We start from the raw sequence: 26,044 nt of genomic DNA, 5'->3' as shown, positions 1-26,044 counted from the left end.
GTAGAGCTTTTCACAATTGATCCACGTGAAATTACTGGACAAAAGTTGGCTATTTGATTTAGCATAGACTCTAATTGGGTTACCTTTTGTTGTGCTGTGCGTCGTTGTCTCTCAGAAATGGTATCGTCGTCGTCGACAAATCCGCGTAGAGGATTTTGTTTGGTTTTCTTCAACCATGTCACACTACTTGACAAAAAGTGTGAAAATGTTGCATCTTGTGAGAGCAGAAACTCGAGATTTTGCTTCCACTTCTCGAAGGATCCTATTGTCTCCGTTTTTGTAAGCACCCATTGCTTTGGTGCTCTAAGTGAACTTGTATTTGTACTAGCCATTTTCAAATGTATCTCTGACGTACGTAGTTACGAAATTTTAAAAATACCGCTGCCACCACGCCATGACATGAAGCAAACAAACACGTCTTTAGTGTCCAAATCATATACCTCAAGTGCCGACAAGGCACTCGGCGTTTATTTACATGCAAATCAGGCAGATGACCAAGTGTCACTGCTAGAGGCAATTACGTACTATACACCTGTGTTTACTCGTTACAATCGAATGCACTTTACATAATACTGGCGTTGCAACTACATTTGTAAACCTGAAATAATAACAATAATGAAAATAAAAATAACAATAATATATATATATATATATATATATATATATATATATATATATATATAAAGAGATAAATAATATTTTTAAGCTAATGTACATTGAAATTTAATTTTCTCTGAGGTATTTAAAATCAATAATAATTCAAGATATAAGTTTGATAAGTGGTAATAAAATAACAATGGATAATAATGCAGTATATTACACTACCTATATAATGTAATGAAGTTAATAAGTTTATTATAGAAACAAACATGAAACAGCCAAAGGGTAGATCTAAAGGCTTTTCTAATATCTGAATGCCTTTAAAATGTTAATTAACTTACTTCAATTTGGCATCCACTATTGTTTGAATATTAAGAGCGTGGAAGCCTTTACGACACACAAACAAATTCTCATCTTGGGATGGAGCTTTTATTGGAATTAGAGAACCATCGATGGCACCGATAAAATTAGTGAAGCATGCAACATCGTAAAATTGCTTCTTCACTCTCCTAACATCTGCCTCTTCAGTTGGAAACTGGATCTGCAGTGCTGGGTCATGGCTGTTTAAAATTGAATCTACCACAGCATGGAGGCTTCTGGACACCGACATTGGTGACAGATCAAGGCTGTCGCCGACCACCTTGTGATCTGACCCAGTAGCAAGTACATGTAAAGCAGCAAGAACTTAGGTAGTGGGTGACAGTGCTCAAGACCTCGTAGTTGGTCTTTTCAGAGGTTCCTCAATAATATTGGTCAGTTTGAGCACATTCTCCTGCGTCATGCAGCATCTCTTATGAAAAATATGGGGTTGGAACTCTACCATAGGATCTATATGTCTCACACACCTTCTTTTAGCATTTTCCTGGCATTTTTCTCTTATAACAACAAAACTAGCCGCCATGACGATTTCAATATAATGACCAAGTACGCATGCGTAAAAACACTTGCATCTAGTTTGTATGGCCGCAAATAATAGCCTCGAAACTAATGGCGATTTGGACATTAGCGCACGGCCGGGATTTGCGAAGCTTTCGAGATACGGGATAGCGCACGCTAGCCATGATAGCGCAGACGCTCAAAGTAGCGATGCTTTCGAGATACGGGATAGCGCATGCTAGCCATGCTATAGCGCGTGCGCAACATAGCGATCCTTTCGAGATTCCGAGCCCAGGACATTTTTATTGTAATACAGAGCGCATGAATTGGAATATTGACTGGTTTTGTCTGTTAGGGAAAGAGTGGGGTAAGGATAATACATGCCCACATGTGGTTTCATCGCTAAGAAATGAGGGAGAGGGCCTACTTTGCCCCAGTGGATTCGCCATCACAGTTGTTGGAAATCGGACGCCTATGAATAGAATGCCCGGCAGACATTTGAATTAACATCGTAGCTACAGGTATTCACAGCTTATATAAATAAACAAATGTTTTGTAATACATTTGTTACATTTAATATTCGAATAAAAATCAGAACCAACTATGCAAGTCTATTACATAATTTTCTTTGTACGTATATTAGGCCACACTTTTTCAATTTTATGGATGACATCCTGCGCGCGCACCGATTTTCGTCCGTTCTCAAAAAAAAAAAAAAAAAAAAAAAAAAAAAAAAAAAAAAAAAAAATCCCCCCCCCCCAAGGAAGTCGGTTGTCGCAAACGTCTTTATTGAATTTACCGGAAAATGCAATCGGCAATCCTTGGCTTATTCCGCAAGCTCCATACTGTCATTGTAGACTGCGGAGACATCCGAGTAGTTCCGAGTGCGGAAAATGAGCTTTCTGCGCATGCGTATTATCACCACGTGGAAATATGGCAGCTTTGCCGTCAAATTCATCTCTAGCATTCATTTCAAAATACACGACAATTAAAGTCATAAAGAGAACGGGGCCATCGTTTTGGATTGGTTTGCCATTGATATTGTCATGGAGATATCACCCTTTTACAATTATACGAAAGGCTGGCCGCGGCCAGCGATCATCGCCCAGGAAATTTCAGTGACATTCTGTCCAAAGCAGCACATACCAGGTTTTTTTGAAGCGAAAAAAGGGTCGACAAGAGCGTCGTGGTATTTGGTGGACTGAAGGTCGGACAGGCCACCCGATAGTTGGCTGCTACGTGTGAGTCGAAGTAGACAAAATGGCATCGACCGAAATTACCTTTTTTAGATTTGGTAGTAGGAAGCATAGGCCTATCTTTGCTTCATTTTTTTAAACAATTCTGTGAAGTGTTTACAATGCTTTAATTTTCTGAGAGTACAAATAAAGACACGCTATTATATTTTATTATATTTGTTTTATTGATTGCTATACCAACAGAATGCATGAAATAACCTTAAATAGATTTGGTAATATGCAACATATATATTCATGACTTTTTACCTTTCTACGAAGGTATATTCATGACTTTTTACCTTTCTACGAAGCAGGCCATATTCACAATGCTTTAATATTTTGGGAACATGGATAAAGACATATTGTTAGTTTGATACGCGTTTCTGTGGTAAATTAGTGTTTAGAGCTGTGTACTGAACACAACTTTTCTTAAGCAGGTTTTTTTTTTTTTTGGACTTTTTTTTTTTTTCGCCCGCTCGCACCGATTTTTGGGTCCCCTGAGGATGTCATCCATAAAAATAAAAAAGTGTGGCCTTATATTTCTATTATAACATACCCACTTATCAAAAAGGTTTTCACGTCTCCAATTGCATGTGCTTTCGTTTACAAATGATCGCATCAGACCTGTTAACCGTCTCTAATATTTTTATTGCAGACACTGTAATCAACATGGGCTAAGGTACATAAAACAAAATACCAGTGTGAAAATCCATATCTTATACCACATTGCAGATTTAGATTATTCATGCCCATCTTATCTGATATTCTATATTGATTTCTGGAGAGGTAAAAATATTCATTTAGTGATAAGACCCCGCCAACTCTCACCAAATTTATGTACATTATCAACAAGAGCATATATTTTATCCGCATCAGACTGCGTTATTTAGAAGCTAATGTCTAAGTGCTGCATGTGTCTCCTGTAGACGGCGAGACATATATTCAGAAATAATTACAAGTCTGTTTAATGAAATGTTACCCCAAAATTCCTTAAGAGCTGGACAGAATGTCCCTAATATCAGGCATTTGACCTCTCACTGCGTAATCCTTTGTAGTATTTACACCAAAGGCGAATGAAATGTTCATAGAGAACTGCCTAATATCTCCATTTTAAAATAGAATCTACTAAAAAATGCAAGTACACACACTGAACAATAGCAGTGTCTCCCCTACTGCACCAATACTATGGGGGAGATAAATGACTGTGGTATCATTTTATTAACATCAAATTTCACAAAAAAAAAAAAAAAAAAAAAACACTGAATATAACTATCTTCTATATAATATAACTATTATTCTCTACTGGTTAGACGGACATTTGTCAAAAGTTTTGACATATCATTCCACACATTTTCAATTACAGGTATGTTTGCATCCGGTCTTGCATCCGGTCTCTGGGCAGGCCACATCACCTGTGAATGTCCTGTTGTTCAAACCAATCATCAACTGCTCTGGGCCTGTGACAAGGAGCATTGTCATCCTGGTGAACAAATGGATAACTCCTGTCACCAAACATGTTAGTAATAGATGGTAGCAAGCCTGACTCCAAAACATCGATATATTTCTAGTGATTCATGTTTCCATCAACCACTACCAATTCGCCCAGGCAATGGATGCTGATGCAGCCCCACACCATGATAAATATGCTGCTCCGGGTTCAAAAATTCAGTGCATGTGCTTCAAATGCTTTACCAGCAGTTCGCTAGCATCGTACCCATCTGTCATCAGAGGTCAGACCAAAGCGAAACCCACCAGAAAAAAATATATAGGACCAATTGCCATGGACTGTCCAGTTCCAGATCCTGTTGACCCTAGTTCACTCTACTTTGCCTGTTTTGTAACGATATATGAGTTTTTTTTTTGTCTTGCTACCCTGTTATACACTCTCTGAGAATTTAACCGACGCCTAATAATTTTCACAGACACATTCTTATGTGTAAAATTGTTCAACTGTCTTGTCAACTGACAAGCAGTGTCGAACTTTGACAACCTGGACATCAAAATCAGTCGTCGGTCTTCACGGCCAGTAGTTTTTCTTGGACAACCCATCAGAGGCAATTTGTCTCTTGATCCAGTGTTTCCATACCGAGACCAGACCCTCTGCATGATTCTGACTGAACAATTCAATTGTATCGATATTCTGACATTGCCTATATTCCGTCTCTTCAGGTTAAAAACTTGACGCATATAACCGTTATGTAATTGCCTGTATCTTGCCATATTGGAGGAAGACAGGAATAATATTTGCTGTACATGTACAAGACCAACAATACAATTCCATGGTATAGCGGTTTTATACTCATTAGTCACATTATAAGTAGACCAGACATTATACTACCGAAGATCTGCCTACTTTTATTACTCTGATTTAGGGGGTGACACTTCTATTGTCCAGTGTGTGTACTTCGTTTGCGGGATCTCTGTGCATGAAACCGTTGACAGCCGTCTTTAGTTTTGGTCTTGGACTGACTCTTCTTCACCTAGAACACAAACAATTACCAGGTGATATGACAGCAGCAAGAAAATTGTTCTTTACAACAACATGTTTCTTCAAAATATTGCGTTTTATAGAATTAATTAATTTTTTTCAGTTCAGATTTATTTGAATATTATTTCATATATCTTACAGCCAAGAGACACCTCTGTGGATGAAATATTCTATTCATGTAGCCAAATAATCACACCAACACAACAAAGCTAAGCTTTTTGCTCAAAGGTACATAGCATAAAGTCCATATGACTGAAAACTGTCATTTATTAATGACGAAGAATAATGAGATATAAACTTACAAAAATGGGGGATTATCATACACCCCATGCTATATAAATGTTATAATATAAATAATAATAATATAGTTTAATGGGTGCAACCAAGATAAATTCAGAATAAAATATATATGAAACCACAATAGTTATTGGCGCAGAAATAGAGACTCTGGTTAGTAAAAAAAAAAGAAAAAAATAGAGAAAAACACAAGGACTAAGGCGGGTGATGGGGGAACGTGGAATGTGTCCAAATAAAAATGAAATAACGAAGCAAGTAATCTTCCAGTGTAGCTGCTTAAACTGCACTACGTAACAATGCGGGTAAATATCAAGCAGCTAAAAAGCTGGATGACTTAAATCTCACTGATGTAGACATTCCCTACATAAACACAATTATCTAAATTGCTGTTTTATGTAGCCAAATGATCATTAGCACAACACAGCTCTGTTTTTGCTCAAAGGCAAATGAGGTAAAGTGCATATGACTGAAAATTATCATTTTTAATAGTAAAAAAATAATAAGATCCTAAACACATCAAAGTAAGTTATAATCTGGGAATCGCATGACTAGGGGGCACATTAGGAGTAAATTAAGGTTGCACAATGAGATTACTGGTTCGAACAGAGAACCTGGAATAGCAGATAACTTAATGAAACAAGGGAGTAAGTAGTTACCTTGGTCATTAAAATCACCATACTTGAACCACATGGACAATAAGTGGGTGGGTCATTACTCGCCCAATCAACCATATCCCACAACAAAACTGAACCAAATTAGACACGTTTGACCAATGCCTGAAATTTTATTTCAGATTAAACCCTAAAAGCCTATCCAAGGTTTCATTTGTATTGAATCTATTTCGATGAGATAAAATAAACAAAAGTGGTCAGAGTAAAGGTTGTTTACGTTAAACAAGTGGTCAGAGTAAAGGTTTTTACTGCGTTAATGGAAACGTTTATCCATGTGCATAACACAAAAAAAATCAACCTGACACTTCTTGGAATTTTGAGGTCCAATGAAACAGATATCATCTAGTATACGGGACATGGCCGAATAATGAAATCTCTCCAACATAATCCATTGCATAGCTTTATTCATAGATTAAAAAATCTGGCACGAACAACTTGCACCTATTGGCAAACATTTCTCATAATAAAACAGATCATTCCAGGAAAAACCCTTAAAGGCCCAAGACATGTTTTTCTTGCATGAAAAGTTTAATACCTAGGTAATAGGATTGTAATAAGCATATTTATCAATAAATGTTGAAAAAAATGTTTTGGGCAACATTGACCTAGTTTTTGGTTATGTTCCACCGGTGACCCACTGGGCTTTAGAGGTAAACAAATGACTAAGTTTCAAGATATCACAAACCTCTTTTTATTACAATAACAACATAAAAAATAAATTTAAACCTGGAAGCGTAGCTAACAACTGTATAAAACATCTCTGTGTGGTTTAAGACTATTGTATTTATAATGAAAAGGCAGAATATTGAAATTATTATTTACCTTGAGATGACAATACAGACACATAAAAACCCACTAGGCAATAGCATTAACTCCTTCTTATGGAGGCAGACATATTTGAGTGAAGTGAAGGATAATGATCTAGTTTCTAATTGGTCAACAAGGATAAACTAGTACATAAGGAAAAGGAAATGGCAAAATGAAGTGGATTCATTTTGTGTGGTGTGGGTGGGGACGTGTCAAATGTGTGGGTCACAGGTGACCCACTGGGCCTTTAAGGGATGGACGCAGTTGATAATCGGTAAAATGTGGAAAACATCTTGAATATAAGATATACCTAAAAGAGCACCACGAACAAAATGTTGGACATGTGCGATAACAGCATCAATGAAGTCGTACTGTGCCACAGAGAACTCTCTTGGAATGTTAGAATCAACCGAGACCAGGTTGGGATTAAAAAAAAAAAGATCGTAAATTACATGAGTTTTGTGAAGATCAGATTTAGGGACAACATGTAACATTGAATATTTGAAATCTGTAAGAAGGAGACTAAATTGTGCCAGCAATCTACCCAAAGGATAACCTGATTCAATGTAGTCCAAAATGGCTTCAGGAGGAGTAAGTACTGATAAATGACTGTGAGGTGCGTGAATGCTGGGAGTTGTGGTGCAATTTAGGTGGAAACACATAGAAATAACATTGATGAGAAAAATAACCTTATGAAGATCATAACCTTGAAGTTCCAGCTTTAGTTGGGAATGATTTATTGAAGTTGAGAACAATTTTGTAGGTGGGGTCTGCAACTGGGTGGGAGATTTGAGACATTTGATAAAAGGATGAGATCTTCAGCAGGACTGGCAGCATTGTTTGTACCTTAACACGTTCCAGGTTCGTTGTTTTTGCTTACTTTTGATCTCAGGTCTTTATTATTCGGCCGAATACACCTCGGGAAGATGTGACTCTTTTTGCTTACCTGGAGTTATGTTGAAGAAAACTTTCTTTCGTAAGCTGGTAACTATCTCTGGTGCCTGTTTATTGCCCATTGTTGTTTGCTTTTGAGAGATCGCGTGATTGACCTGGTGAAATAAAATATAACATGAAGTGAACAGTTCTGATTAAACTGTCAAAATATACAGAAAAGCATTTCGCTGGTTCTTAAAAAGTCTGTGCATGTTGGACTGTATTTACATAAGTCACCTCTTACGACATGTCACTTCTTCTGGCAGCTATGTTTTATATTTGATTGGTGTTCTAATGAATTTAACACACTTTCAATGCAAAATAATGTAGTTCAGGTTATTTCAGTACTTACATTCACCAACATTTGTAAAACGTCATATTTGTGTGCTTCACGATAAAATGTATCGACAATGGATTGAACAAACCATGTTCCCTTTCCCGTGTGTCGCCAAGATACGTATTCTGAAACAGAAAATACTGAAGCCTTAACGAATTATTTACTCGTAGATGCAACAGTACTGTTTATTTTTATTTTGTTAATATAACAGTACTTAGTGTCACTGAGAGTGCGGAAAAGCAAATTTCATAAATCTCATAGATCGAGGAACTATTAGTAAAGTTTATTTGCCGATAGTGTTACAGTGAACCGACCTGAAATGATCTCCAAAAGGCAAATAATATGGGTCACATTTCTAGCCGTCACAGGCATGATTGGAACACTGAATCACTACTCATTTTAAGGGGTTTTTTTTCGGTCAGGCACAGTGCAGCATGGAAAGTTGAGGACCAGTCAAATCTATGTCAACCAGAAGCTTATTTGTATCAAAATAACAAAGTAAACTTAAAACATTTTGCCATGGCATTCGGGTCCTTGGCGATGCATTTTGTTTTGCTGATATGCCTGCGACACGATCTTTGGAAACCAGGCTATACGGAATTGCCCTTCAACAAATCAAAGCCTTCAATCAAGAAAAACCAGAACTTGCTTTTCTTCCTCTGTTTTCCCTGGCATGCCTCTGCGCTATCAAGTACATGAAGCGTCTGATTCAAAGAATCAAACGTGTCGACATTCATGAATGCCTTCGATGCCTACACTTTGTGCACACTGAGAATTCAATGTCAGAAATACACTATCGCGATTTTTAAATTAAATTAAATTAAAATCTGTCGAAATACATAGTTTAAATTTTGATATATGAATTTTCCATAATCGGCATGTTTTTTTTCTCAACATTTGCATAAGCTACCAAGTCTTTTTTATCGAAAGAAATCGTCTGACAGCTTCCCAAATACAATAAGGTAACGTCTCGACACACTTTCATTTTTCGTAGTGATCGTGAACGCATTTTTAAAAGCATTATGGCAAAAATGTACGTACATTTTAATTAAATTTGGCACATATATTTTATTTGATACTGTATAAAAATACATGCACCATTTTCAGTATTTACTGGTGCAGTAATGTAGTGCGCATTTTAAAGTATACACGTACAATACAGTTCTCCACAATATGTCGAAAGACCACAAAATGCACACCATCTTCTACCTGAGGCACAATGCCATAATCCCAGCATCACCACGTGCACCTTATCATTTTGATTTTTTTTTCTGATGAAAAACACATTTGTAAGGCCTAAGTAAAATGGCATACAAAGAAACACGGTTAAAGTACCTGGTGAAGTTGCATGGACTTCGAGAAAATCGGACATCGTCGGATCATTGGATGGCTTTGGAATCTCGTGTGGCGCATCGGGTACCTCATCACCAAGGTTTGCTGCAGGTGGTGCTTGCTGTGGTTGTTGAACTGTTTGTCCGTCCAGGAGTGTCCCACTGTCCAATATCTCTGGGCGAATATGGAAAAAAAATGAAATACCCCATACACCCTTATGTGAATTACATGTTTACATATAAGTTAGAATTGATATCAGTATTAACTAATTAAACAATTACATAATACTAAGCGTCATTCATTTCGTGTGGCTGAATATAATTTAAAGGAGACAAACTGTTAATACAGTTTAATATCTCAATACATTTGTTTAATAGTTTTGCATGTTATTTTCATCGCAGGTATTCAAGCTTGTGTAATACATTCCATAACTTACTTCCCTGGCAAGCCTGAATAAATATCATTTTCGGTTTGCCCGACAGGCCAAGACAGTTCCTGTTATTCAAAATGGCTTTGATATATTTGAAGGGTAAAGGATAGCCATCCGTTCCATAAACAGCACCCTCGGTACCATGGCTCAGTAGAAACAAGATGAAAGAATCGTAGATCTTGTGATCGTCTCTTTGACTTTCTTGTTCTATTTCTTCCTTCATTTCCTTTACACATTAAAATAAAAGAAGAAGTGACATAAAAACATAGTGTACTTCAAAAGAAATAGCATGCAATGACTGCAGAGACGTGGTACGTACGGAATTGGGTTATCAACGACAGCGTAAAGCAAAATGGCAGCATCAATTCATACTTGACGCTAACAGAGAATGTGAAAGGCAGTAGCCACCGAGGACGGACATATGGTGGTATATTTGTAGATTGTACGCCATGTCTGTTTGTATACAACATTGGTCAAAAGGTTGTCCCACCCCCATTTCCATGTACTTTTATTTACAAATGATCACCTCACAGCTGTGAACTGTTAGAAATAGTGCTTTTTATTACGGATACCGTGTCTAAGATGATTCATGGTTAAAAAAAAAAAACAAAATAGTGGTGAAAATATACACATTTTATACCATTTACACTCAAAATCAATAAAACAGTGCAAATGGGGGTGTCACCTTCCCACGTTTAAAAGACACAAGATATGGGGCATTTCACTATATTATGACTTAGTGAGATTACTGACCTTATTGGCCATATTGCAAAAGTCGGGTTTAGTTAAGTCATTTTCATGATGTACCTGCTTAAACCCCCGTTTTTGTAACATACGTTACTGACGCTTTTCTAATTTTTAGTCTTCAACATATATAAAACGAGTTATAAAGGCTGAAAACCCTGGTAATTTGTTTATTATATTGAAAGGTGATGTATATCCAACTTTTTATGCTAATTTGTTTTTCCATCGAAGCATATTAAGTTTTGCTTTTATTTGGTAGAAAAATGTCACCAATTTTTTAATTTTCAGTACCTTATATTTAAAACAAAGTAGTAAATTGCCGTGCGATACATTTATAAGCAGCTACATTTATTTATGATGAATAGAAAATGTTATCATATATAGGAATAATCAAAACTTTCACTCCAATAAAGGTTATCTGAAAACAAAAAGGATTTTCACCCTGAAATTGTTTGGTCATTTAAGGATGTAACATACGTTACCTATCATATAATTTGAGTGCTTACAGTATACGATGGCTTCTTTCATAATTTCAGTATTTGCTGATGAATGAAGAAAATATATCAACAAGTCAGAAAAAGTGTCTCAGATCTTGGCACAATTTGATAGTCAAAGCTGATTTGTAACATACGTGATGTAACATGCGTTACCTACATTTTCAAATTATTCCTTGTAAAACCCTTTCCCCCTTATCTGTGATCACATGATTAGTCACATGAGTTGAAGACGCCATGCTGTTTCTCAGCCACTAAATACAACATGCATTCATAGAAGGAAAACCTAGAAATACTCTTCCATATTCTAAGGTAAGTACCACTATTATTTGAGTTTCAAAAATATTATATCAATCTTTCTGAAAAGAAACATTTCATATGTAGATTAGTTTGGAGAAGTGCTTGCAAGACAAACTTATTTCATTAGCTTGAAATGTTTTTCTTCTTGGAATTGTAGGGCATTCAGTGAAAGTAACATACGTTACTTTTGGTAACGTATGTTACTCTAGTTATAGCTAGATTTCTTAGTATATATTGAACAATAAAAAGATAAGAAACCTTGAATTCCTGTAGTATCTGAGATTGGGAGTCAGTTCATCAATTAAACTTAGTCCATTAGTAGGAAAAATTATAAGAACTAAATGGGAGAAAGCATGAGGAAGAATTTATACAATAAAGAATAATATTAATTGAACAATATTTTTTTCGATATTTTTTTTTCTTCCTGAAATATTGGATATTTGGTTAGAAAAGGATGGATTGCATATACTTATCATGAAAATGAGTAAAAACAAGCTAAAAGTAAGATATGGCTTAGTGTTATTGTACAACATACATTCCCGTTGGTCTGGTAATGTATGTTCTTCTATCATCTTTTCTTCTACCATTTTAGGTCAAGATGCCGCTTTCAAGAGCAGAAATCCAAAAGAATTATAGGGAGAGGAAGAAAAGAAACGAGAGGGAAACATACCTTGCCAAAGAGAGGGCACGGCAAAAGAGAAATTACGTCCCAATAGGAACTTTAACAGAAAGAAAGAGGTCAAAAAGAAGAGATGAAGTAAAGGAGCGGGTAAGAAAGTGCAGGCAGAAGAAAAACGTTGAAAATGCTGCAATCGATGTTCCAAACCCTGTAGAGTCCACAAATGATACCAGTGGTTATGAAACAATGCAAAGTGACCATAGCACTGGACTCATAGTAAGGTTACCGAATCGTAGAAACGGACCCAGAAAGAGGCTAAGCAAAGCATTGAGAAAAAGCAGAGACAAGTTAAAATCTTTGAAAAAGGAAAATGAAGGTCTAAAAAAGAAAGTAAAATGCGTTCAAAGGAAGATGCAGAGAATAAAAAGAAAGATGAATATACCAGCATGTCCAAACACACCTAGAAGTAATACAAAGAGACTCTTTCTAAAATCAAAGGGTTTTGGGGGCAAAAGAGTTAGAAAACAACTACTGCTAACAAACGTCATCACGGCTGAGGCTTCAAAATTCAAGCATGTAACAACAAGCAATGCAAAGAAGATGCAATTGTATGGTAGTTTTGCTGGAAAACTGTTAAAAAAGTACAGATGTATTTCACATTTTAGCAAGTCAGCAAAGATAAACAGAAATCTAATATCTAATATAATACGTAAAGGTATTGACACAGCAGAGATTAGAAAACGAACAGCATACAAATTCAGGAGACAGGTAACAGCATTTTACGTCTGCGACGACAACAGTACAATGCAGCCCGGAAAAAAGGAAAAAACAAAAAGAATGTTCAAATTCAGTAAGCGGGATGTGAAATTGGTTGAGAGTAAATTCAGGCATAATTGAGCATCATATTTCATCATGTGTAACATACGTAACTTTGATTTTTATGAAGGGAGTAAGGAACAGGTTTTATGATGTTTTTATGATGGTTATGTTTAATGTTTCCTCCATTAAGCAATGGAGTGTTTAATTGAAATTCGTCATGTTTTCCTGTGACATCATTTTCATGTTGGCAATTTAATGCAGAAAAGATCCATTGCTAAATTAAGTAACATACGTTACAGACTTTCTTAGTATATAATTGAGAGATTTTATATGCATCATCATCACCATGTTAGTTTAAAAGATTCTGAGTAACTCAGGTTTGTTTGTTAACAATGTGAAATTACTTTTGTTTATTCTTTTCTTCCACAGTGATTATAATAAAAAGGATAACTCAACATAAATAGTGTACTTATGTTCAAAAAGTAAGAATAAGACCACCAGGAATTGTTAGAAAATGTGATTTGACATATAAAATGTTCTAAATATGAACAATAAGTGTAAAGCAAATCAATGACTTGATAGACTGAATTACTAAAACCATTCTGTAAAATTGAGGCATTATTACTTGATGTATGAAACATACGTTACTTTTCCTACCTTTTAATTTTTTCGTCCAAAAATGAAGAAGACAATGTAAATTTGTGAAATCAAATCATTTTATTTCTCTTAAATATTTGTATGAAAAACAAATATTGTTTTTTTTTTAAGTTAAAACATTATACATCAAAGATATTGATATTTAATTCTAGTCATTTTGTTTGAATTTCTATTTTTACGTGTTTATTGTTTTTCATTGATTATTGTTGTGAGTTATAAATGAAAAAAATAAAATGTCATGCTCATTTGAAGGTTTGTTTTGTGAAACAAATATACAAGCTTCAAGAAAAAAAGAAGTTTTTGAGTTAAGCTAAAAGAAGAAATAATTTATCCACTATATAGAGACAGCCTTGACATGGTCATGAATGTTACATTGTGAAAAAAGGGCAAAAAAACTGCCATATTTTAAAGCTCGATTGTTAAAATACGGAAAGAGTAATGTTGAAACCGTTTCTGGACAGTGTTCCCGAGCTATGGGACTATGTTTTCCTAAGAGATGAACATTATGTGGGGTTGGTCATATGAGCACATTTTTCAAAGTGCAATTGCACTGTTTTATTGACTTTGAGTGTTAGTTAAATTTATAAGAGGTACCCCACAATTCGACTGTTTCACTGTCATTTCTACAGATGTAAAGAAATGTCTATAAAATTGAAAAGACGCCATCAAATGTCACCAAATTCACACACAATTAGCATTAGGGTGCGCTCGTTAAAGATCACATGCTAACAGCGTGTGCGTCTACCGCGTACTGCAATTATCTCCTGTAGATGGCGCGACAAGCCTTCAACATGGGCAACAATTCTGTTATGTGGGATATTGTCCCATTCCGCCTAAAGAGCGTGGCGGAATTGGTCAAGATTATTTAGGAATTGGTTCTCCTCTGCAATGCACATTCCAATTTATGCCACAGGTGCTCAGTAGGATAAATATCCGGAATCAAAGACGGTTGTCCCATTCTCAGAGCCCTGTGTTTCTGCAACAAATCGTTTGCCAGACGAGAGCTGTGAGCAAGTGCTTGTCATAATGGGGCCAGTAGCATCCCTGAAGTCACCTCTTGCAAATAGAGATTTCTGTTGAGAATGTTACATTGAAATGCCCCTGTTACGTTTTGTTCCAAAAGGAACAATGTACTAATATCATGGGCTTGGAATGTTCTCCAAATGCGGATTGATCTGACACCTCAGGCGATATTACCCTACACACACCCTTCCGAGAGACATTTTATAACATGTCTATGGACCCTTTTTGACCATCGATGGGATACAAGAAACTAGAGGATCAGAGAGGCGATACCGCCTCCGAATATTGTACCACCAGCTGGAGCAAGCGCATTCGTATAGACCCCAACATACATAAAATAAGGGACACAGCCACCAGTTTTGTGCTTGACAAGCTGTAAAAATGCAATCAACAAGAATTTTTAAACTATTGCAAAAAATATATATGGTACAATCAAATTTAAGTTCTTCGTAAGGTAGGTCAAGGGTCAATTTCAAGGTCACAGTAAATTGCCAGTATATGACTTCCTATTCAAGTTCAAGAGTAACTATGGACCTATCTCTGTCAAGTTTGAAGTTAAAAGAGAAAGAAATTAGCAGAGTTCAGTTCATGATAAAAAGTAGGTCAAAGGTCAATTTCAAGGTCACACTTAGATTGCCAGTATAGGACTTCCTATTCAACTTCAATAGTAACTATGGACCTATCTCAGCCAGTTTTGGAGATAAAAGGGAAGCAAAATTTGCAAAATTCAGTTCATGGTGAAAAGTAGGTCAAAGGTCAATGTCAAGGTCACATTTAGATTGCCAGTATATGACTTCCTATTCAAGTTCAATAGTAACTATGGACCTATCTCTGCCAGTTTTGGAGATAAAAGGGAAGCAAATTTTGCAAAGTTCAGTTCATGGTGAAAAGTAGGTCAAAGGTCAATTTCAAGGTCACATTTAGATTGCCAGTATATGACTTCCTATTCAAGTTCAATAGTAACTATGGACTTATCTCTGCCAGTTTTTGAGATAAAAGGGAAGCAAAATTTGCAAAGTTCAGTTTATGGTGAAAAGTAGGTCAAAGGTCAATTTTAAGGTCACATTTAGATTGCCAGTATATGACTTCCTATTCAAGTTCAATAGTAACTACGGACCTATCTCAGCCAGTTTTGGAGATAAAAGGAAAGCAAAATTTGCAAAATTCAGTTCATGGTGTAAAGTAGGTCAAAGGTCAATGTCAAGGTCACATTTAGATTGCCAGTATATGACTTCCTATTCAAGTTCAATAGTAACTATGGACCTATCTCTGCCAGTTTTGGAGATAAAAGGGAAGCAAATTTTGCAAAGTTCAGTTCATGGTGAAAAGTAGGTCAAAGGTCAATTTCAAGGTCACATTTAGATTGCCAGTATATGACTTCCTATTCAAGTTCAATAGTAACTATGGACTTATCTCTGCCAGTTTTTGAGATAAAAGGGAAGCAAAATTTGCAAAGTTCAGTTTATGGTGAAAAGTAGGTCAAAGGTCAATTTTAAGGTCACATTTAGATTGCCAGTATATGACTTCCTATTCAAGTTCAATAGTAACTACGGACCTATCTCAGCCAGTTTTGGAGATAAAAGGAAAGCAAAATTTGCAAAATTCAGTTTCAGTTTCAGAAGTTCAAATTTGATGAAATAATGTCATTTTTGAACACAAGTTGTCTGCTTTGCCAAGCCTTATGTTTTATTTTTCCAGAGTTCAAAATTTATTATCCATTACCATACTGCACATTTTGCTTTCACCACCAATATGTACTTTTTGATACAGCGTAACTCGAAAACCGTATGGAATACAAAAAAACCGAGACCACATGCAGTGTTGGGCTTTACATGCTCTACAAAATGCAAAAAAGAATGGGTCTCTAGCATTAACGGTTCCCGAATTAGAGACAGTTTTCAGTTTCGGTATCTTATGGCCGCTACTCCCGTGAAAATACACCGATTGACCCCAAATTCATGGAGATGAAAGATGACCTGAAGGGTAACACTTTCCAATAATATTATTGGTTAAGTCTGTGTGGTGTCTGAATAACAGGGCAAAAAAATTTTTTTTCGTAAAAAATTTCATTTTTTTGAAAATTTTGGCCCATTTGACCTTGAAGTAAAGGTCAAAGGTCAAATCCAAGGGTATATTTGAAATCTACACATATGACTTTTGGAAAGCCGTCTATAGAAATTTTTCCCATAACTCCTTCCGTAGGGTAGATAATTAGCATTTAATTTTGCCATTTTTAGACAAGGGTGCATTGCAATGAGTGCCACACCCAGACCCCAATACCGACAAAGCCCAAATTTTACGTGGAACGAGTTGAGATTATAGGTGACCTAAATCCATGAGATGGGTACGGGGGCCCTTACCGTCTAGGAGGAGAAGCGGTAACGGTAGCCATCCGGCGGAGACGGCGGAGCCGGCGGAACGATCCGGACGGGACCGAAACCATGTGTACTTCCAGCGCTAACGCTGGTGGTACAATAATTTAATTCTGCATCAAAATCGACTTCCTTCCAGTGATGGATGACCAGGTTCAGGTGCCTGTGGGATCACTGAACGTAGCATTCTCAGCTGATATCTCATTCCATCTTCAAGAACTGACTTTAGGGTTAACTTCAGGCTTTATCATGACTACACACTTGCTCACACCCCTCGCCTGGCTTTTGTTGAAGAAACACAATGGTCTAAGGATGGAACCACCATCTTTGAGCCCTGATATTAAACTTACTAATCAACTGTGACATGAATTGGAGTGTGCAATGCAAAGGAGAACCAACCCCATAAAAACCTGGGCCAAATCCCCCATCTTGTTTAAGAAGAATCGGACAATATCCCACAAAGCAGAATTGTAACCTGTGTTGAAGGCTTGTTGCGCCATCTACAGGAGATAATTGCAGTACGCGGTAGACGCACACGCTGTTAGGCAAGTGACCTTTAACGAGCATACCCTAATGCTAATTGTCTGTGAATTTGGTGACATTTGATGGCGTCTTTTCAATTTTATAGACATTTCTTTACATCTGTAGAAGTCACAGTGAAACAGTCAATTTGAGGGGGTACCTCTTATAAATTTTACTAAATGGTATAAAATATGTATATTTTCACCACTATTTTGTATTTTTAAAACCATTAATCACGTTAGACACGGTATCCGTAATAAAAAGCACTATTTCTAACAATTTACAGCTGTAAGGTGATCATTTGTAAATATTAGTACATGGAAATAGGGGTGGGACAACCTTTTTGACCAATGTTGTATACCTATACAGTGTACCATACGTCTCTCATATAAATACAAATACATGCAATGAACAGAAACGAGTGAAAAGCTTCATTTTAGTAGAAAAATATACTGCAGTGAAATAGATAAACATAATAAAATGTGACCGAAAAGTTTGTTTGACAACACCTGTTTTGAACCAAAAGGTTCAAGTATCAATTGTATCATCTTTGTGTCACTGATAAATATATTTAGATATCACCAAAAAGTATGTTAGTCTTTGAAACCTAAAAGCCATTTGGCTTTTACGATGTTCGTTTTATTACAAACACACCATGATCTTATTAATGAACTCACATTTGCAGTCAGGTTACTGATAACGTCTGTCTCATAATGGAGGTAACGGAATAGTTTCCTCAAGGCAACAACATCTACCTCGGTACCATCACGTTCTCGAAGCCAGTCCACGGAAAATGTCTTGTTGTTGATAATGAGTGCACGACCTCTTGGTTCGGAATCGTTCTTGTACTGAAACGCACACATACACTGTCTTTATGTGAAATTTATCATTAGAAATATCAGAGGTCGTATAGCAAGTGTAACAGAGTGAAAAGTGCGCATTTATGCCTAAGTGTATCCAATTTTTCTTACGATTGTGTATATACGAGTACATTTAATTTCATGGTCTTACTAAAACTTGTGCAAGTGAGGATAATGGTCAGCAAACACAGAACTTTACTATAATGTTACCAAAATGTTTTTGGACATATGATATGGTAACATTATAATAACGTTCTGTGTTTGCTGCGCAGTACTAAGACACAAACGTATTTAAAAGCTCATAACTTGCCTCGTTTTCAGGACACTTGGCTGCACGACGGTCTTGATTCTCTGGGGCTGCTAAAATGGTAAGATTGGTCTTATGTATATTATATATTGGCACTTGGCCTCTAGGGCCCCATCAAAATACTTTATGTCCTATCATACGCCATACTTTTCCTTTCAAAATCCAAGTGTCATTCCGAAATGATTGTTAATTTTGGTTTTATCTCTCACTGACATGTTTCTAATGACTTGATATCACAGGTTGCTAATTCATAACATGTTTGAGTAAAATCTGAATACGATATCTTGCCTTTTGTTTCTAATAAAAATGTTACAAACAAGTACATAGTTCATTTAAGAAGGGTAGATTAATATAAATTTTCCCATTAATTTCTAATTGAGCATTTTTTAGTCTATTGCATATACAATTGAGTATTCATAAGAAATAACTAACATTGTATGTCATTAGTGTTTGTGTAAAAAATCAATATTTTCAAAAATATATGTACAAAACAGAAATATCCTTAATATATTTTTCCCGATAAATTATTTTGAAAATTAAAACTAATCAAACCTAAATTTTCAAATGGTATCTGGTTTCAGATATTACATGCTGTGTAATCAGGGATCTTTTAAAATGTTAAGATCTGTGAACCAATTAACACGGAATGCATGTTCTATGTTAAAATAGCATAGGGCCTAATGTCTATTCACAACAACACTACGTGATATTTCAAACTGCTTACCAGAAAACCAAACGCGATATGGCCTTAAATCTACCGACACTTCAGAGTTCTCTACATACGCACATATGGAATCGGCTGTTTGGACGTCATGTGCATTTATTGGAATATTGGGTCCGTCATTTGTTAACCTGATGCTGTAGCCAAAATACATCCTGGGGCAGTATGTATCCCGAAGGACTGTCAACTCGTTTTCAACTGTTTTTCTTGCTTCTGAATACACGCGAGTCCTTGGAGGGAGTCCAGTGGCGTTAGTTATAAACAACTTCATGGCCTTATTTTCAATGGCGAGATGCAGCACCGACTGTTTATCAGCCAGGCGGAAGGAGGCGCTGTCAAACCCGACAACTGGGATGTTATTTTTATATTGCTGAGCTTTATACTTCCTTAGAAGACGGATGGTCAGACGATGAAATAACCCAGTAGGAAACAGAATATGAGGGAATGCGATAAGCAAATATTTCTGCGGATTTGTCTCATTCGCACTGTTATTTGATACCAGCATACTGGGTACGAGGAATCTTCTTTTTCCATGTCCAGGCAGAGGGTTTTCAACTGATTGGGATATTTCTAACATCAAGTCGAAATGCAGCATAAGTCGAATGATTTCAGTCTTTTTTTCTGCCATCTTGAATTCTTTTAGATACTCATCAAATACCTCCTCTTTTAGGACTCCTCTTTCAAGCTCATCTTTCAGGACATGGCCGCGACTGCATCCAGAGTGAATGCTGGCCGGGGTCATGATGGCAGAAAACACAACTGCTAACCAAAGTGGATCTATTATGACGACACTTTCCAGTCCATCAATTTTAAAGTGTAGGATGTCGCCTTGACGGTGATGGTAAGGAATGAATTTTTCTTGTAATTCTCCATCAGGGAGTCCTACCCTTTGCGCCATTTCCATCAATTTTTCAATACTTATGATGGGTGTTTCTTCACTCTTCTTTGCCAAATTCATTTCCAATTTAATCCAACTCACTGGAAGATGTTGAACGGTAGCCTCACTGTCGCTGCTATAACCGCACAAATCTTCGATCGCTCTTTTTATTTCAGCAAACTCCTCATCGTCTTCGGCCAAGTTGCTTATGGCAAAATATCGATAGACGTGGTCCTTGAGTACCTGCTTGTCATCGAGACACTTCTTGAGTTTATCAAAAATCTTTTCAACCTCGCCCTATGAATGAAAAGATGTTAAGATTCTTTTGTAGTTTTGCACTACTATATAATAATGCTTAAGTGTCAGAGCGAAAGAAAACATCTACCAGGGTGTGTGTATGTACATGTATATATGTGTATATGATATAGTCCACTTCGTTCAAGTTGAAAAATGGGTGTGCTGCAATGAACCTATAAACTTAGGATGGAGTCAGTGGGCAAGGGACACCCTTTTCCCCCAACATTAAATCATGCCATCCACAAATAGTCACATAGTGAAAAGTTTCTAAATAATTAAGTCACTCGTCAGGAATCGTGATATGGTTGAAGGGATACAAATTATACATAGAACTAGAGGATCAGAGAGGCGATATCGCCTCTGAATATTGTACCACCAGCTGGAGCAAGCGCATTCTTATAGACCCCCACATACACAAAATAAGGAACACAGCCACCAGTCTTGTGCTTAACAAGCTGTAAAAATGCAATCAACAAGAATTTTCAAAATATGCAAAAAATATATATATAACTAAAAATGGTACAATCAAAGTTAAGTTCATCGTAAGGTAGGTCAAAGGTCAATTCCAAGGTCACAGTAAATTGCCAGTATATGACTTCCTATTCAACTTCAATAGTAACTATTCGCCTATCTCTGCCAGATTTGGAGTTAAAAGAGAAAGAAATTAGCAGAGTTCAGTTCTTGATAATAAGTAGGTCAAAGGTCAATTTAAAGGTCACACTTAGATTGCCAGTATATGACTTCCTTTCACGTTCAATAGTAACTATGGACCTATCTCTGCCAGTTTTGGAGATAAAGTGGAAGCAAAATATGCAAAATTCAGTTCATGGTGAAAAGTATGTCAAAGGTCAATTTTAAGGTCACTCTTAGATTGCCAGTATATGCCTTCCTATTCAACTTCAATAGAGACTATGGACCTATCTCTGCCAGTTTTGGAGATAAAAGGGAAGCAAAATTTGCAAAGTTCAGTTCATGATGAAAAGTAGGTCAAAGGTCAATTTTAAGGTCACATGTAGATTGCCAGTATATGACTTCCTATTCAAGTTCAATAGAAACTAGGGACCTATCTCTGCCAGTTTTGGAGATAAAAGGGAAGCAAAATTTGCAAAGTTCAGTTCATGGTGAAAAGTAGGTTAAAGGTCAATTTTAAGGTCACATTTAGATTGCCAGTATATGACTTCCTATTCAAGTTCAATAGTAACTATGGACCTATCTCTGCCAGTTTTGGAGATAAAAGGGAATCAAAATTTGCAAAGTTTAGTTCATGGTGAAAAGTAGGTCAAAGGTCAATTTTAAGGTCACATGTAGATTGCCAGTATATGACTTCCTATTCAACTTCAATAGAAACTATGGACCTATCTCTGCCAGTTTTGGAGATATAAGGGACTAAATGTTATAATTTTTGAGTTACCATAATGTGCCATAAATTTCCTACAGAAAAGATTAATTTAAATAAAGAAAACATCATTTTGGTCAAAATTCTTGGAATGGGAGGTGCTCTGAAGTTCCAGATGTTCAAATTTGATGAAAGAATATCATTTTTGACCACAAGTTGTCTGCTTTGCCAAGCCTTATGTTTTATTTTTCCGGAGTTCAAAATTTATTATCCATTACCGTACTGCACATTTTGCTTTCACCACCAATATGTACTTTTGGATACAGCGTAACTCGAAACTCTAAAGGTCAAATTCAAGGGCATATTTGAAATCTACACATATGACTTTTGGAAAGCTGTCTGTAGAAATTTTTCCCATAATTCCTTCCGTAGGGGAGATAATATGCATTTAATTTTGCCATTTTTGGACAAGGGTGCATTGCAATAAGTGCCACACCTAGACCCCAATACCGACAAAGCCCAAATTTTACGTGGACATGTTGAGATTATAGGTGACCTAAATCGAAGAGATGGGTATGGAGGCCCTTACCGTCTAGGAGGAGAAGCGGTAACGGTGACTTGGCGGCGGAGCCGCAGGAGCCGACGGAACCGGCGGAACATACGGGTCGGGACTAAAACCATGTGTACCGCCAGCGCCTACGCTGGTGGTACAATAAGTATGGTAGTAATTGAATAATTGTGAAAAGAAAAGCGTTTTCACCTGTGGGCATAACATGTCCTTATGAGTTCCAATAATCAAGACGTATGGCATGGCATTTTTGTCTTCTTCCCTCAATTTTCCAATAGTGTGCATATGGATTGAGTTTAACCAAAACATAATAAACTCTGAAAAATACATACAAAGCCTTGATGTTAATGCAAAGATGAATATTAATCGGTGTTTTCTCCTCAGCATTGCTAAAAAATAGCGCCAATAATATAATAATAATAATAATAATAATAATGTTTCTTATTGGGCGGCTTACAATGGTAAATATAACTAAAATCCTTAAAATCACTAGAATATTACAATCCAAAACACTCATCGGAACCATTTAAAATTAACGCTACTAAAATCTCAATGTTATATATATATATATATATTAAGAGCAATAGAGAGATTTAAAAATGTGGATCTTTTAATAAAGAAATTACACACAGTTGATAGGCCATTATTTACATCAGGGCCCTGAGTAGCTTATACATGTAAAGATATAAAGCTCAACAATACCTTTCAGCGTCTTCTCTCCCCTGTATACACGGATTTTATCATCGAGGTCCTGGTCAAGTCGGAATACCAACAAGTAGATGATCCGCTCTGAGAGGAATGTTTGGTGCGTGGTGTAGTAGACATCCTGTCCTGCAAAATCCCAAATTGTGACCTGTTTCTCTGGCTCCACATCTTCCCCTCGGGCAATTTTCTCAATTTTTTCCAATAGCTCCTTGTCAATATCATCTAGATGGTTCCTTTCTGCCACTGCGATGAATACAATAAGCTATGTCCAAACTAAATGATTTTAGCATAATGCATATTGTTATGTATTGCAATGCGTGCATATTTATCCAAATCATCGTATTAATCCCGCAGTATATTGTATAAATATTGTATAAAAATAAATAAATTAGATTGAAAATGCATGTAATAAGTATAATTGGTATCAAGCGCCCAATTGAGTTTTCAGCTGATGTGCCTTCTTTAAGGGGGGGGGGGGGGGGGGGGGGGGTTGTGAGAGACTAGACCTTAATCTTTATAGACATGCTTTCAATCTAATTTATTTCATTTGTCAGGGACTGTTCATACATCGACATATCGTCAACATTCTTATACTACCCATGTTTTCTTCCCCAGAGGTATGAGATCCACTTTCACCTTTGAAAAGGACTGTACAATAAACAGTGCGGTTAAAATAAAACTTTTTAGCATAAAGAAGTATTGTAATCATTGACAAAATTTGAATGTATTTAGTGTCAATTAACTTTGTGAAACAGTTATCAAATAAATTAGAAGCTTTCATCTGTTTCTGAAGGTTTATCGGCAATTTCCAAAAAAAAAACATTTTTTTCTTAAAAATGTATCCTCTCTGTTGAATACAAGTGAGTAAGCTCAAAACATAACTGGGTGATAAATACTGAATGTTTTAACATTCATTAAAATCAATTAAAATTGTAAGGTATAGTCAATTTTAATATAACATTACTAATACAGTTTGATGAAAATAAGAATGCAGGAACTCACATACTTAATCGACAAGCTAAGAACAACTCTTGCAGATTATGAGCAAAAGACGGAATCTTGTTTTACTACATGTGCACTACTTACCTGCTGCTCTGTCAGGAGAGGCAGGTGGAGCGGCTGTAGAATAAAGAGAAGAAGAATATCAAACACCATTCTAGCAGAAAATGACTCAATCTTAAAGTAAACAAAAATGTGGCTAAGATAAAGGAATTTCTTTACAAAATTTTAACATATAACTTTGGGATATTGGTCTATAAATATTGTATAAAAATAAATAAATTACATCGAAAATGCATCTAATAAGATCAAGTATAATTGGTATCAAGTGCCCAGTCTTCAAGGCACATAAGGTATAATGGCCAACAAAAAACACATAGAAGGTGGAATCCCTTGGCAAAAAGAAAAATAATCCTCAGTCATATAAAGAAGACTTATTTTACAGAAAATTAAATTGTCGTGTTTGTACCCAGATAAAACAAGACAGCAAATCTGTCATATGTAGACCTGCCCTTCAAGAAAAATTGACGGAAAATAGCTCTTTTTCAATTTTGAATGGGCACTGTAGAAACTAGAGGATCAGAGAGGCGATACCGCCTCCGAATATTGTACCACCAGCTGGAGCAAGTGCATTCGTATAGACCCCCACATACACAAAGGAAGGGACACAGCCACCAGTCTTATGCTTGACAAGCTGTAAAAATGCAATCAACAAGAATTTTCAAAATATGCAAAAAAATAAATATAACTTAAAATGGTACAATCAAAGTTAAGTTCATCGTAAGGTAGGTCAAAGGTCAATTTCAAGGTCACAGTAAATTGCCAGTATATGACTTCATATTCAACTTTAATGGTAACTATGGACCTATCTCTGCCAGGTTTGGAGTTAAAAGAGAAAGAAATTTGCAGAGTTCAGTTCATAGTGAAAAGTAGGTCAAAGGTCAATTTCAAGGTCACATTTAGATTGCCAGTATATGACTTTCCATGCAAGTTCAATAGAAACTATGGACCTATCTCTGCCAGTTTTGGAGATAAAAGGGAACCAAAATTTGCAAAATTCAATTCATGATAAAAAGTAGGTCAAAGGTCAATTTCAAGGTCACACTTAGATTGCCAGTATATGACTTCCCATGCAAGTTCAATAGAAACTATGGACCTATCTCTGACTTCCTATTCAAGTTCAATAGTAACTATGGACCTATCTCTGCCAGTTTTGGAGATAAAAGGGAAAAAAAAATATGCAAAGTTCTGTTCATGGTGAAAAGTAGGTCAAAGGTCAATTTCAAGGTCACATTTAGATTGCCAGTATATGACTTCCTATTCAACTTCAATAGTAACTATGGACCTATCTCTGCCAGTTTTGGAGATATAAGGGACTATATGTTTTAATTTTGGAGTTACCATAATGTGCCATAAATTTCCTACAGAAAAAATTAATTAAAATAAAGAAAAGGTCATTTTGGTCAAAATTCTTGAAATAAGAGGTGCTCTGAAGTTCCAGATGTTCAAATTTGATGAAATAATGTCATTTTTGACCACAAGTTGTCTGCTTTGCCAAGCCTTATGTTTTATTTTTCCGGAGTTCAAAATTTATTATCCATTACCGTACTCCACATTTTGCTTTCACCACCAATATGTGCCAGTATATGACTTCCTATTCAACTTCAATAGTAACTATGGACCTATCTCTGCCAGTTTTGGAGATAAAAGGGAACCAAAATTTGCAAAGTTCAATTCATGATAAAAAGTAGGTCAAAGGTCAATTTCAAGGTCACATTTAGATTGCCAGTATATGACTTCCTATTCAACTTCAATAGT

At 36.2% G+C, this 26,044-nt stretch overlaps 1 protein-coding gene and 1 long non-coding RNA gene across 2 annotated transcripts in view; one reads left to right on the top strand and one right to left on the bottom strand.

The window, feature by feature from the left end:
• The window catches only part of LOC147760076 (uncharacterized), a 94,280-nt gene that overhangs the window by 37,621 nt on the left and 30,615 nt on the right, over window positions 1–26,044 (top strand). The gene's annotated exons all lie outside the window — the stretch shown is intronic.
• LOC106154404 (uncharacterized) lies at window positions 3,339–22,842 on the bottom strand. Its single transcript, XM_086996000.1, has 9 exons — window positions 22,715–22,842; window positions 19,448–20,618; window positions 18,727–18,776; window positions 18,234–18,404; window positions 10,013–10,232; window positions 9,580–9,750; window positions 8,260–8,369; window positions 7,921–8,023; window positions 3,339–5,191 (listed from the first exon to the last, which is right to left on the bottom strand). The coding sequence occupies exons 1-9, from the start codon at window positions 22,829–22,831 to the stop codon at window positions 5,160–5,162; spliced, it is 2,145 nt and encodes a 714-aa protein (XP_086852126.1). The 5' UTR covers window positions 22,832–22,842; the 3' UTR covers window positions 3,339–5,159.

This window comes from Lingula anatina, chromosome 9 (genome assembly GCF_051362555.1).
Source record: "Lingula anatina isolate TDL-2025a chromosome 9, LinAna3.0, whole genome shotgun sequence".
In the NCBI taxonomy this organism is placed as follows: domain Eukaryota; kingdom Metazoa; phylum Brachiopoda; class Lingulata; order Lingulida; family Lingulidae; genus Lingula; species Lingula anatina.
The sequence above is the reverse complement of the archived record's forward strand: the minus strand, read 5'-3'. Positions and strand labels throughout refer to the sequence as shown.

Coding starts and splice junctions, on each gene's coding strand:
- LOC106154404 (XM_086996000.1), bottom strand. CDS start 22,831: ATGTTTTGGTTAAACTCAATCCATATGCACACTATTGGAAAATTGAGG. Junction 20,619..22,714: donor AGGACATGTTATGCCCACAG/GTGAAAACGCTT, acceptor TTTCATTCATAG/GGCGAGGTTGAAAAGATTTT. Junction 5,192..7,920: donor TTTCTTCAACATAACTCCAG/GTAAGCAAAAAG, acceptor TTTGTGTTCTAG/GTGAAGAAGAGTCAGTCCAA.